Raw genomic sequence first — 15,522 nt, forward strand, 5'->3', positions numbered from 1 at the left:
GTATGCTGGTAAGAGAGGCAAATCATAATCCCCATGTGATTGCCAGGAACCTACTTGAAAGTTTAGCTAAGTCAGGGTGCTAAGGGTGGTGCAACATTCAACTGTGCAGTGTTGCTTGCAGTAAACCTTAGTAAAAGAAGTATACATTTACTGTGACCTCTTAACAAACCTTACTGTCTGAAGTATGCTACAGACCATCTAGACAAGCCAGGTGAGTTTTAGAGACTAGTGTTGTGGGCTGATGAAGTAAAAATAGAACAACTGTAAAGCATGGGAGTGGATCTATCATGTATGGGGGTTGTGTTTCCATCAATGATAATGGTAGTATACACAGGTGAAAAGAAAGGAGAAATCCTGGATGCAAATGCCATTTATTCTGTGTAATTCTGTTCATTCAATATAGACTGTAAATATTCTGCACTCTATTTTATAGAAATGGATTCATTGAATTCATGATTTGCGCATATTGCTCTTGCACCATTCTGTGTTTGCACTGAACTACCTGAACAGATGCAAACTGAATCTTTAGGAAGGGCCCTCCCACCTCTTGAACTTTAAATTAAATTAATTAAATCAAAAACTTATGAATAGACCATTCAAGATGAACCAAACATATCTCAGAACAGTCTTTCTGCACTCCAACTACTACGACTATTGCAGCACACGTCAGCATCCTAATTTCAGTCAATGAATGAAATGGTGGCCATCTAGGGTCCTAAGAAAAGGAGTTTAATGTTAGAACACACTTGACAGTAAAACACTTTTTAACTAATAGGACTGAATAAGCCACAAATTTCCATATGGGTCTATTCCCATGTTACCATGTATTTAGAAAACATATAAATAAATGAATTCATTACCTGAATAAGCTGTGTTGATGTGTAGACTCTGTGTGTGTGTGTGTGTGTGTGTGTGTGTGTGTGTGTGTGTGTGTGTGTGTGTGTGTGTGTGTGTCCGTCTGAGTGCTTGTGTTTCACTCCCAGTCTTTGCATTGAGAGCGTGGGTGAAGGTGATGTGATCAAAGGTGCAGGAGGAAGTTTGATATGCAGACGACCAGAGACTTCAGCTGCATCTTTGACACCCCTGACTTCCCCACCAACACCCCCCCCCCCCCCCCCCAACTCCCCTCTGCCTTGTGCTCACGGAGGCATTGTGAGCAGATGAAGGAGCAGACCAGTGGGTGCCAGAGCCCAGAGGCTTAGCACAGGCCTGATGTGCTGGGAATCTCAATTGAAGATCATTGTAGCAAGGAGCATGGGGTGGGGGGATGAAAGGAACGAGGGGGGAGAGAGATCACAGGTGGGGAGGGCGGGTGTGCGAGGAGGGGGTCGTAGTCTAGGGTTCTCTTATTTTGAAAGAAAATGACAAGCAGGGCTGACCAGGGATTTAAGATCAGCACAGAAAGCTCAAACTCATAGTGGTGTAAGAGGTGCTCTCCAATTTTAGGAGCATGGCTCAATGTTAACTGGACTGTTAGCATGGTTAACATAGTGAACGAGCTGTGAGTGAACTCTTGCTGCCTTGGGACTCATAGGTTTGTCCTACATTATTAAGTTGTCTAGACTAGAAAAGCACAACGGAATACATTTTTGGCAGAAGTTAGCTAGAGGTAGCTGTTTTGAAACTCAAATATAAGCTTCTTTTAGCTAAATAGCTGACCAACTTCAGCTAACACAGGGTTACCAGATTTCAGCTGTGTCAAGAGTCTTCATTCAAAATACTATGCAGTCCATAACTCTGCTTAATTCCTGTCTGGGAATCTAATCCAAGCCCCCTTTAAGCTTTTAAACTCCTTGGAACCACCGGTGGTTCCAGGCTTTTTCCCCCACTGTTATAATGTAGGAACAACCCAGTCAGTTTGCATTGCTTTTCATGTAGTTACTAATTAGTCATCTTTAGGGTATAATCATAAGTCAGTGGGCTAAGTTGGGTCTTTCTAGAACTTGTTGGTACAGATGTGTAGTTATACCAGCTTACTATAAGGCAAAGCTACAGCTATGATAAGTGTTGTGAAGGCCCAACAATGACTGACTAAAAAAGATACCTCCTTGTGCTGATTGAAATGCTGGTGGTCAACATATTTCCCCCCTCATTTATGGAGCCTAAGGCAGCCACATAGAGCCACAGAAAGATCTGTTTATTCTGAGCACATGTTTTATTGACAGCTCTGAAAATATGAGGAAATTTTCACCATGTAGTTTATAAAAAGTTTTTGACTGAAAAATCTCAGCCACCACTATTAGCTTTCTGACCCCTTTGCCAATACCTCACTGTCCAAAACACATTGCAGTTACCTGCCCGTTCCTCCATTTTCAGTGTAAGAACAAACAGCATAGGCCATATATATGAACGGTAACGCTAATACATGTAGAGCTGTAAAACTTGAGCCTGAACCACATCCTGCAGAATCACATTTCTGACCTTCCTAACCATCTCTGTTTATTCATGCGCCCAAAGTGTACTTCTGAGGGTTTCTCTCTTGCTCTCGGACATGCTTGTATGAACATCTAAGCGTTTCATCTGCATCCGTTAGGGTCCACGCAAGCCACCACACTGCAATGCACCAATTAAACCATCTGTGCTGCATGGGGCATCTGCAGGGCCTGCACCTTGTGAATGTGCCGTCTCCACTGTTGACCTGGATTAACCCTCCGCCAACCCCTAGGTCTGTTCTGGTACACACGAAAGGCCTTGAATGCCTCTCTTTACTGTGTGTTTAATTACTTCTCCTTCTTGGCTTATTGAAAGCAGGCAGAGGAAAGAATGCCTATTGCAAATTTTCAATTGATGAAAGGTTATTAGAACCTGAAACCGATGAATGTCAATGTAATTCAATATGTTACTAACTTTGTAATTTATAATAATCATGCAATTGTATATACATTCATTTACAATTACATACACACAAGTGCATACTGGAAGTCAATGGTATCTTCCAAGGGTTAATAATCTGTATTAGTGCACATTGGAAAGGCGAGCATGGTGGTTTAATTGTTTCCCATTTGAGCAGCAGTGACACAAAGCTAATTAAGCATTAAATCAATGCTAAAGCTAAACAAACAGAGGTAAGTACATTTTCCAGCCTGATATTATTGGCTTGCTCTGTCCAATATGTGTTGCAGAGTGACATGGTCTGTTGGGTGCAGGCCACATTGATGTAATGCACCACACTGTCTGTGGAGAACAATTAGATCCGAGTCGTGCTTAGATCGGACCTCGCTGGAAATACTTAAGAGAGTCCTTGAAGTGAATAGTTTGAAGTTTATTTACTCACTCTGCTTCACTGAGCAGAATGTGAAACTAAGTAAACAACAGTGCCTCAAACTAAGGTTAACTAGGCAAACTGGCTTAAAAATATACCCTGCAAACAATAATGTGGCTGTGATACATAATCCTTTATGTTCACAGTTAGCAGTAAATGTCTAATAGCTGTGGCCACTGTTCCATTTCTCAGCACATTAGTTCTTGCAAAAATATCTGTCAGTTCATTTTGATTCCAGAGTCATCTGCCTGGCTTTGTACCTCATTTCTGTGAGAGTAAGTCATTCAGAGGACGGGCTATCACGGACATGTCATTTTGAAGTTTTGCAGCCAATCTTTGTTCATCTGGACACGTTCGGCTGTCCCTATGCTATCTGCCCAGAGAAAGCTTTCTACTAGATTTTGGAGCACTGCTGTGAGGATTTGATTGCATTCAGCGACAGGAGCATTAGTAAGGACAGGATGTCGCACGACCAGTATGACTCTTGCCATTGTTATTTCTGTTGTGTCATTACATTTTCGCCATGTATGTGTGAACCATAACCTGTGCAACCATTCTATTTTAAGTCTTTTCTGATTATTAATAATAATACATTGTAAACTGCACAATTTGGTTAAGTGGTTCCCACTTCCTGGCAATTGCTAGATGTGGTCACAAGGTAAGGTTGATGCTATAAAGTTGCTAGGCGGTAGCTATGGTGTTGCTAAGTGGTTGCTATGGTGGTTGTTATGGTGTTGTTAAGGTTCTAGGTTTTGGTATCCCCAATGGATACTATAGAAATGATAGGTGTTTACTATGGTGCTGCTAAGTTATATATAAGCTATATATATATATATATATATATATATATATATATATATATATATATATATATATATATATATATATATAACTAAGCTATTATAGGTGGTACTGAATGGCCAAAGGTCATATTTTCTTATTATCTCATTTATTGATGAATATTTTATTTATGTATTTTTTAAATAGGTTGTCTGTATACTCTGTCAAACGTGTCTGAAAAGACTGAAAATCATCATTAGAGTGTATACACTAGCATAAGACATAATGCAGGCTAAGTGGTCATCATAAGGAAATTAGCTCCCTTGCCACCCTAGTCATTTTACATTTAAAATGGGCTCCACAATAAACCCCATTGACGATTATTGACGACTATTGGTATTAGCAATATATTGGTACCAAGAGCTCTTTAGCTGATTGGGTTTGAAGAGTGAGGCAAAGAATGAACACTTGTTTCTCTCCTTTTAGCTCCTTGCGGTGGTCAGTACACAGGATCAGAGGGAGTCGTGCTGTCTCCAAACTATCCACACAACTACACCACAGGCCAAACCTGCTCTTACTACATCACCGTCTCTGGAGAGTTCGGTGAGTAAATAGCCGGTCTTATTTTGGCTTTACTTCGTTTCATTTCGTTCTTGTCGGCTGTTGCATCCTCTTGTAGCATCCTGCCAGTTTGAACGTAAAACTGAACACAGCCCTTTTCCCACTTCGTTAGATTTACCTGAGGAATACTACAGACCCTGTTTGCACCTGATCATTTCGTGTCAAGATTGCAGCCACATGCATTTACACTGTAGTCAAATGTGTCTCCAGTTAGTCTGATCAAAAGATAGTTGTTAGCTCACACTAGCTAACTCAAACCGTTTGTTACAGGCTAGCTAAACAGGGATTGCAGTGGCTTTTCACTGTGTTCCAGATTCTGCTCTTTCAGTGCAGCAACAAGATCCAGTACTATTTGACATTAAAACTGTTGACAACTTGCAAAATCCACTGTTGAAACATTCAGTGTACAAATAATGAATCACACTTTGTATCAACAGACTTGGATGGAACAGGGGCCTTGCATGCATTTTCACAGGCTAGATTTCATGTTTACTTTTACATTAAATATGATATAATTTACAAAGATCAACATGTGCATGCTATGTGCTAACCAGGTACACTGTCAAAATTATGAGTTCCTTGAGAAGCTTTTAGAGGTTCGTCAATTTGAAACTGTGGAAGAACCTATTAAGGTACTTTGAGGAATCTTCAAGAAAAGGTTTTTAGAATAAAATTATTTCTTGAAGGTCCCTTTAAAGCACCTTAGAGTTTCCAGTTTCGAAGTGAAGAATGCCCAAAAGTTCCTCAAGGTTCCTTAACAGTGGCAATGTGATATGGCTAGTCACAGTACAGTATAGTAGAGACCATGGTTGAGAGTAATGCATTTGCCCTTACAGTTGCTCTGATTTGATTGGCTGTAAATACTAATTTACAGGTCTTTAACAATTTACTTGCATCAAATAATTCCCTGCAGATTTATAGCTATTAGGAGTGTAAAACCAACAGCCAGACAGGCAAACATATGTCATACAACATATGTTGTTGCCAGTCAATGATCCACGTCATTATATAGAAAAAGTCAAAACCCTAGGGGCGGATGAGTGTTCTTTCAGTGTGTCTGCACCAAAGTGGCCAAACAACCCTACGCAGTATGCTGTACTGAACATGAACATTTATTGATTAATTTCATCAATGAAAATTAGATTCCATGTAGTTGTGTTATCATGGCAGTAATGCAGGATTTGGATTATTGTAATGATAATCATGACATGAGTCAATTTAGGGTAAAGCTGTTGGTATCTATGTTTCAACAAATCACTAACATTAGCTAACTTAAACCTTTTGTTACAGGCTAGCATTAAACTGGGATTTCCTTGGCTTTTCGCTGGGTTCTGCTCTTTCAGAGCAGCATCACCATTCAGTACTCTTTGACATTATAACTGTTGACTGTAGCATCATTAACTTGTTTTGTGATGAAGTGTTGCCACAGATGTGCACATATTAATTGGCTGGGTTGCACAGTTTATCATTTTCATCTTCTTTGCAGATAAGTAATGTAAAAACTGTTAAACTAGGGTTTGTTTTATTGTTGGATAAAAAAAAAATGCCAGCAGCTTTTAGGCATGGTGACAGAATAATTTCCAGTTTGGAGAAAGCAGTATGATTGGGTTCATGAAAACAGAATTGTTCAGGGGTCCAGCCTTGTCTCAGTGCAGGCCTAATTAACCTATCCAAATTCTTTAAGCATTGATATTCATGCAGACTCCAGAGTTACAAAGTGCTGTAACCGGCATGCAGAACCTGGAATAGCAATGATAGAGATGCTGTTCTCCCCTTTACAGGTCAGTGGAGCATAAACATGATTTTGAAGTTGTTATTTCAAGGTAAAACTGTTACATAATGTGGCTTTTATAACTATGTTAATGTGCAGGCCAGAATAGTAGCCTACTGAATTAGACTCATGTTTGAAGTTGGCCTGGAGAGCAGTGATCCCCCATGTTCAGTGCCAGCAAGGTGCTATCTTTTTGTCCCATAGACAGAACAGCAAGGGGAGGTGTCTCAACTTTACTGGTAAGGGTTTTGGTTGTCGAATGTGGCTTGGAGCAAGAGGGATGGATTCACACCTGCAGTTTTATGTGGATAATCCCTTTCTAGACACTGAAGAAGCATAAAAGGACTATGTGTAAATGGGCTTTTAGTTTAAGTGATAACCACTAAAGTCAGATTTTTAAAATACGGTAGAATAATGAACTGAACCCAGAGCTCCCTCATAAAAGGATGCCCTATTCAAATCATCTGAGTTGTAATACAATACGATGTCATATCACTGTGCATGCTTGAAATTCTTACTTCAGCTACTTTGTAATGCCAGAGATGAGACTGAGGTGATCAGCGGAAAAAAAATCTCTCCAAAACAAAAGTATAGGCTTTGGAACTGAGTTAACCCTAGAGCATCAGAGGGGCAATTTTTGAAAATGCCTTTCATTTAAAAAAAAATGACTTAGAATCTATGCATGGCGAACTACATAATTAGCACACCTCCTCTGTTGTTCTGTTCTGTTGATACAGTTCTGACAGGAAACACTAACTTGCATACCCAGGCTATGATACCCCCGTAAAATCTATCTATAAACTGAAGGGAATCCCATCCCAATCAGCTTGTCACATGCCTGACAAATTACATAACAGAACCTCTTCTAGTACAGCTTGAATAGTGCTTTAATTGCAACTTTAATTGAATAACAGGCCCCCTTACAGATCTGCATACTGTTCTTTTATGTGTACGGTATAAATCCGTTCAAATGAAGCCATACAAGCAAATGAAATGAGCCAGTCAAAGCAAGTAAGAGCTTTACAAGCTTTTAAAACATGGAAAGTAAAGCTCCAACAGATGAACTTTGCAGATGGAAAGCCTGCGGGCCACGAGGAAATCCTGCAGCTCTGCTATTTACATAGAAGTAGGGCCAGTTCCCCTTGGGCCATTTTCCGTAGGGCTCGCACTGGAGGCGAGGGCAAACATCTAATTAAAGAAGAGATGATAAAGTCATCTTCACCAGTGCTGCGGCACCCTGCCGACCCGACACACAGCACCCTGGGTTTGTAATTGTCTACTGCTCCCCTCCCGCCAAATGTGCCTGACCTCTGACGCCCCGAGAGCTTTAACTCACCTTAGCACTGACTGGAGATTAGGGGGAGGCACAGTGTGCTGTGTATGCATAGTGAACAGTGTAAAAGTAGATGTAGAGCATGAAGAACATGGGTAGCAGGTAAGTAACAGTGACATATGGTCATTACACTGAAAGGTGTGTTAAGCAGTGCCATCTGGATTTTCCCCAGTTGGAGCGACTGTTCCGAAAAAGGCTGCATACCTTCCGTATGCTAATGTGCATATATTGTTGGCAGCAGTACCATATGCAGGACTGTGTCAAAGCATGCCGTGATCTATGTAGAATGTAAAGCATAGTTGGAAGAATATCAGTTTTGCACTCAACTGAAATATAGCTGATCAACGAGACATGTCTGATGTCTGAAGTTTGCTTCTTCAGTTTTGCACTGGAGTTATGAAGCGGATGCAGATAACAAACAATGGGAACTTAAAGCACACTAATTAGCATTGTGAAAAGTGCATACCTAAAGGCGGACTTATATTCATGCAGTGTAGGCATTCATGGGTAAGCGTAGCTCCCAGAGGCCACAATGTGTACATCTCCACAACTACCAGCCTGTCCCAAACTTTAGTGCAGTTGTGCACTGGTGTGCATGTTCATCTGCCTTCGAGTAAAAATGCAAGTGTGTCACATTTCTATAATATGCAAAATTACAGTGCTCTCACAGTAAATGCAGCCTTGCCCAAATGCAGTTTCAAAGTGGTAGTGAGGCTAGCATAGTGGCATGCAGAGGTTTGGGTACTCCACTCAAAGTTCTGTAACTGTAAATGCCTAAGGGAGCAAAAGGTAATCTGGTTTCCAAAAAAACCTAAAGTTAAAGATGGCATGTATTTTAAGCAAGAGCATTTTTTATTTCCATGTCTCATCATTTCCAAACAACAAAAAAGGAAAAGGCCCGCCAAAGCAAAACATTTGGAGACCTGCATCACATCTTATAAGTCATTTTTGTAGCTGAAAGTCTTGTCAGGGATTTTCTCCTATTATTCCCGAAGACCCTTCTATAAAGGTCGTATTTGTGCAGGTGTTGCTGCACAGTAGAGCAGTGCACCACTACCCCAGAGCCTGCTAAATCTTCCTAATTGTAGTTTGTAGTCAAAAAGGAGCTTTGATTTTCCTTTCAACATGTATTTCTCTCAATGTTTTCTTTGTCTTCCAGACCTCAACTTAGCTTCCACCATTTCTGTGCACTGCCATTTCTTAATTACATTACAAACCGAGGACACAGAGTGCAAGGCAGCTGCTTAGAGGAGGTCATTGGGATTTTAAAAAGCTTTGGGATTTGTTTCACCTAGCCTTTCCTAATGATACCTGTGAACAAGCAAAACAACAAGCTAATTAATGTCTTTTGATACCTTTGGTAAAAATAATCAGAGCTGTTTACATCAGTCTCATGGGTGTACCAAGGATGTTAGCAGACAGCTATGCAATCATTTGTGCACCACATATTCACACATACGCAGACGGCCTTATATCATCACACGCTTGCCTCAAACCATGTTGAGTTTTGAAGTGATCTCAAATGGTTCAGCATCAAACGATAAACAAGTATGGACAACTGGTATGCTGTAAAATCACTGATTCTACATGTGCATACATTTACAAAGATGTGTTTTGGGGCAAGATTAAAATAATGAAGATGGTAAATGACTCATTGTGTATTCCACCCCCCCCCCCCCACACACACACACACACCTATAGATATACAAGATCTAAGAAAAGATTATACAGTGAGATAAAGCACATTTCAGAGTGGATGGATGACGAATGCTTGATGGATGAACACTTTTATTCACACACAAACCCAGCAGCCTGAGGGAAGTGTGTCTGTGGTGAAATTTATGAAATGTTTAGGGATTTTATTTAGGTGGAGTCCCCCCCGTGGAGCTTATGATAGTGACACGCTCAACCCATTTGCTTTGTCTCCTCAGTGGTCTTCGGGCAATTCGCCTATTTCCAGACAGCCATGAACGACTCGGTCGAGCTGTTTGATGGGCCCAATCAGAACGCTAGGCTGCTGAGCTCCCTGGCTGGCTCTCATTCCGGTAAGTAATAGCTTTACATTGTTCTCGCGTTTGTTGTTGCTTTGCGTGCGCTTTGAAATGCACAAATCCTTTCGGGGGAGAGGGAGGGGGATGGAGGTTGGAAAAAAAATGAACGTGCATATATGGCTTCTGCAGAAAGCAGGAAAGACAATTAAGTGTGTGCAATTTAGCAGCGAAGGAGGTCATAAGCGAGGCTTAATGGCTTCATTCAGAGAGGAAAATATGGTCCCTGTGGGAGTGTTGCTGTAGCACATCTTTGCTAATCATTTTAACTTATTTTAAACTTACACTACTTGGGTTCATTTTCCTGAAGAATTCTTGACCAGTCAGCAACTACTTCAGCAACCTCTAGCCGATGCATTTTTTTTTTTTTTTTTTTTTACGTAGCATTTCATAAGTGCAAGTTTGTTTGCTTATTCATTGTTCTTTGGTTCATTGTCATTTTTACACCCTGGCCTGCTCCTTTGTTAATTCCTCACGGTTTCCTATTAAAATAAATTTTTATTTTAGACACGGCTTCGTACAAATTTATTGTTGGTATTACCATTAACAGCGAAAGGTAATAAACCGCCTCAAAGGGAATCTGCCCTTAATTCTGCATTCTTCCCAGGATTGATGAAGGCCATTGGACATAAACTACTGGTATGGCACTTTGATACTTTCTGCTTTTTATGGGCTGTCGTGCAACAATATAATCCCCCAAAGATGTGTTGTAAATTCCCAGTGTTTCTGTCTGAGCTGTTGAGCCCAGCAGGCCAGAAATCCCGCTAGGCCCCTCTATTCACGCCAGTGCTTTTAACCCTGCAGGCTCAGCCAAGCATTCTGCTTATCGTCCGTATCACTGAAATTACTTTGCCTTTTTTGTAGTGCTTGCTGTTTTTAGACTCCTGTCTGTCCTTATTGACACTGAAAGGAAACAGAAGTACAGCTCGCAAAAATACACAGTTTCAGACAGCATCCAGAGGCTAGCCAGCTTTTTAATGGGATGATGTACATTTTCAACTAGGCACATGTGTGTTTGGAGGGCCCGCCTGGAAAGGGGTGCCCAAACATGTCATTTTTGAAGATGTGGTCAGGGACCTCATTCAGAGCTTCGTGGCAGGCCCATCTTGCCCACCATAGCTCATGGCCTGGGCTTTCCTGCTCAAGAGACAGCACAGGTTTTTCTTTGGCTATCAATCCGTAGATGTCCCAGCGCTGCCTCTCCTCTCTCCCCTGCCTTTTAGCATGTCCAGGAGGGACGCTTTGGTTATTAAGCCATCCATCTTGTATAGTAGCTCAGCTCGGTGTTTATTATAGTACATTTGCTGCCACATGCAACTCCACAGAGGAGAAGGGAGGGGGCGGTGGTCTCGGGGAGTTAAACGTGATTATTTGGCATATTTCTGTATTGCAGGAGAGACCTTGCCCTTGGCTACTTCGAACCAGATCATGCTGAGGTTCACCGCCAAGAGTGGCCCTTCCGCCAGGGGATTCCATTTTGTTTACCAAGGTACGCATACCCTCGCCTCTCGTGCAATAACAGGTCACCTTAAAGAGGTGAAAAGCTTTGCTTTTAATCTTCTAATCTCAAACGCAGCATTGCCCAGGAGTATTATATCAAGATACCAGTGTTTATAGGAAGGCTTCTACCTAGTTTTTCAACCTAATGTCTACCTGCTGCACCTGTATCATCAGATTAGATTATGTAGATTACTGCTATTGAGTGGTATGGCCGTCATTTAAAAAAACAAAGCAAATAGAAAAAAAATAAACTATATCTAATACAGTATATGTAATTTAATATACTTTGAAATATCTGTGATATGACAAACATTCCTTTTATGTGCAGTACTGTGCAAAAGTCTTGAAAAATACATTAATAAGAGGAAAAAACACATTAATACAAGCAAGTATTGATTTTATGTATAGTTGTGTTTAAAGGTTCCCATACACTAATCATAGACATGGTGTGGAATTTGTTTTTCAATATTTTGGTCTAAAATTAATACTGTTCAAAATTATATGTACATGGTTAAAAATGATCCATACTCCCATGTAGATTATTCATTTAGTGGTGCTGAAAAGTTCCAAAATGCCTTTTGACTTGCCGAAGCCAAGGCCTCCTAACTGCCTATTAGTGATCACGATTGACTACAGCTGACCTCATAAAAAGGATTTGTTTGGCAGCTGTCACTAGATTGACCAACCCACAGTGCAATGGGTGAGTCTGAAGAGCTCAGTGCAAATCTGTTCAGGATAATTGTAGATATCTCTTGGCACCATATCTGAACTGTTTTATATTTAGGTACAAGTTATTGGGAGGCATAGCCACCTTTGGCAGAAGACCCAAACTGTGACCCTCAGCTAAGAGGAAGTTGGTTTGGATGGTCAGGAACAACCCAAGAACTGGAAGCCGTTGAAAAAATGTAGAGTGTAGGAAAGAAAAAGCTTCTGCTGGAAAATCCGCACAAAGAAAATGGCTTTAAAAGAAAGTTGGATGGTAAGATGAGGCAAATATTGACTCGTTTGGCAATAATAACCAGAGCTGTTTTTGGGGGAGTAGAAATAATGCCTTCAACCCCAAGACACTAGGGTAGCATGGTGGTGGTATAATCATGCTCTGGGGCTGGATGAAACAGATGGAATAGTAAAGAAGAAGAATTACCCAAGACTCCAGCTAGATGGTTCAACACCAATACAGTTGAGTGTTCTAACAGGACAGCGACCACAGACATACATCAGTTATGGGTTAGGGTGGCATTATGCCTATGGAATGGCTCTTCCAGAGTTCTATTCTCAAACCTTTAAAAAATACACTATGTGGACAAAAATACCGGGACACCTCATCATTCATTGTTGCGTCTAAAATCAAGGGTATTCAAACTAGTTAATTCTGCTAATGTTGGAGTAACTGTCTCTACTGCCCAGAGAAGACTTTCTACTAGATCTTGGAGCACTGCTATGAGCATTTGATTGCATTACGCATGGTGCCAATAGGTTCCTGTTTATCTGCTCCCGAGAGTCCTTTTCTATTGGCAGTACGTCTCTACAGAGGCTGGACAAGCTGTGCGTGTTTGCTCTTGTACATTTGTGTAAGCAATAGGTGCAACTGAAAGTAGATGAATGCATTCATTTTAAGGGGTACTCACAAGCATTTTGACTTATAGTGTAGTTCTGGAAAATGATTATTTGACTTGTAACAGTAGTGGAACCCTTTGTTTTTATGATGGACCATCTACAAGAGGTTCTCCATCATAGAGAAGAAGCACTTCACCAGGCAAAGCTAACCAAATATTAAGTGTACTGTATATACATTCTATTAAATATATATGTTGTACACTAATTCTGCCACAGAAAAAGAACAATTTGAAGTAATCATTAAAAAATCCCAATATTACCACAACATACTGATCCACAATGAGTGTATGTAAACTAGCTTTAGGAGAAATTTGTAGATATAGTAGATTTTTGTACTTTTAACTTCTTCATAACATATTTTTGGCAACAAAAAAGCTCTGTGTTTATTATGTCATGTTTTACATGTTTAACACCTTTTGCACAGTTCTGTACGTTGTGGTTTAATAAACACAATGCTGCCCTCTAGCCCACATTAGCATCACATGTCTAACTACACATATTCACAGATTTGCAAGCTCCAAAGGGAAACTCACACCAAAAGGGGCATGGGGCTGTTCGAAGAGTGCAGCATTACAGTGGGTGTTTTGGGGCTCTGGTCTGCTCATCAGTATGCCTGTGCTGAGCCTCCAGGGGAAACAACCCAAGTGGTTCAGCCAGAGGAGCCGGCAGCTGCAATCACAGTGTCATAACTGATACACAATAGAGCCAAATGAACGAAGGGGGCCGGAATTTGATATAATTTGGAATGCATTTCCCTCCAAATGAACTCGAATGGGGAATGATTTTTTGAGTGGCTCACATGAGGGTGACGGAGGTCGGATCCTTGCAGGTGATCCTCAAGGCAGACCCTGGGGGCTCGTGTCACCGGGGTGCCATTATAATTTTGTTCCTCCGCATTTACCCTCCTAAGACCCCCAGGACAAATATACGACATGAAACGACTTCTCTAGCGAAGCCTTGTTTAATTATTTCTCACTCGAAGCTTATTGAACACAGAAAACAGAGAAATCCTGCCAGAAGTTTCAATTTGAAATATTCAGTTGACACTGCATTTGTGTTTCTAAATACAAGAGGAATATACATACATAAATACTGTTATTTGTTTCCCATAGTTACCATATTTGCTGACACAGAATAACTTACTGGTCATTAATTGTGTAATCATGTATCTACATGTTAGTAAGTATGTAATATAAATTGAGCAGGGAGTTCAGTGACCGTCGTACCTCGGCCTCTGGCTCATATAACGTACAGTTGGACATGTCACACAGTGTAAAAGAAGCCATGAATGAGACATGTGAATTACATGCGCTTTTAAAGCTTTTTGTCAGCTGCCTCATAAAACCGGCTGATCTATTAGGGATCTTTTCATGGGCAGATTTTGCTGCACGCATATAGTAGGTCGAAGCGTGCACACTTTGTCTCTTTTTATCTCTCCTAGTCGTTTTATAGGGCACGGGATAGGATAGGGAAAGAGATGGTGGGGTTGGGGGGGTGGGGGTGTGGGGATGGTGGGGGGCGTGAGAAATATTCTCTGACAGTTAGGACAGTTCATTTGGCACATGGAGGCAGCGGAGCGATGGTGCTGAGTCCTCCCGGCCTGCTTCTGCACATCCACAAGCATCAGATGAAAGTCAGACACAAGCAGCGGCGGCATCAAAGATGCTGCAGAGCTCCGCCGTATAAAAAAAGGAAAAATGAAAGGATCCAGCTAAAATGTCTATACAGTACTGCAGCTCCTGCGTGGTGTAAAGTTCAGAGGCATTTTGCCTACTCCAGTGCTACACTGTTCAAATAGAACTGAATTCAATTACACAGCTAGAATTACATTTGCATTGGTACCATTACCATTGGTACTGAAAGGTTCTGGTCTTCAGACATTTCCATTTGTTTTAATGTGAACAAAGAAGAAAAACATATTAAAACCACAAAGCACAACTTCTCTTCATGCAAAACTATATTGTTTAACCCTGTATTGTTCTAACCCATTTAAAACATTTCCTAACATTCCCAAAATTATTCAAGTATTTGAATGATTTACATAAGCAATCTAAATATCTCTGCTACAAAGTATAATGTAAACTCTGTTTCAGCTCTCTCAGCTTCTACAGTCTAAAAATAAAGGTGCTACAAAGGGTTCTTTGAATGATGCCCTGGAAGAACCATTTTGGTTCCATGAAGTTGATGTTTTGCATTTTTGTGAAAAAGGGATGTGTGTGAAAGAGCCTTTAAATGTGTAAATAAGTGAATGTAAAGGATCTTTGCTAATAGAAAAGATTCCTCCCACTTGCATCACTTTTCAGTTTGAATTAAAATTTCAATTTTCAATTTTCACATTGAATGCAAAAAATTCCATCAGTGGAAATCATTTTAACAGACTGTTATGGTGGGTGTAACAGCCACTAAAAAAGCCTGGAAAATAGCCTGGTAAATTCAATACAGTTAAACCTGAGCTTTCCAAACTAAATGCTTCAAAATGCACCAAATGTAACATTTCTATGCATTTGAATGAATGTGAATATATGCCTTTTACATATTTTTGTAATAGATCAGGTGAACAGGTAAAATGAATATGGGTATGCAGTAGATA

At 40.5% G+C, this 15,522-nt stretch overlaps 1 protein-coding gene across 5 annotated transcripts in view; it reads left to right on the forward strand.

Annotated features, from left to right (window-relative positions):
• The window catches only part of csmd1a (CUB and Sushi multiple domains 1a), a 498,833-nt gene that overhangs the window by 389,854 nt on the left and 93,457 nt on the right, over window positions 1-15,522 (forward strand). For all 5 annotated transcript variants that reach the window (XM_072677610.1, XM_072677611.1, XM_072677613.1 and 2 more), the window contains exons 31-33: window positions 4,529-4,645; window positions 9,699-9,812; window positions 11,209-11,304. In XM_072677610.1, coding sequence (XP_072533711.1) covers window positions 4,529-4,645; window positions 9,699-9,812; window positions 11,209-11,304 — 327 coding nt within the window. The remainder of the gene's footprint in view (window positions 1-4,528; window positions 4,646-9,698; window positions 9,813-11,208; window positions 11,305-15,522) is intronic.

The sequence above is a fragment of the Salminus brasiliensis genome, chromosome 4, assembly GCF_030463535.1.
Source record: "Salminus brasiliensis chromosome 4, fSalBra1.hap2, whole genome shotgun sequence".
Taxonomy (NCBI): Eukaryota; Metazoa; Chordata; class Actinopteri; order Characiformes; family Bryconidae; genus Salminus; species Salminus brasiliensis.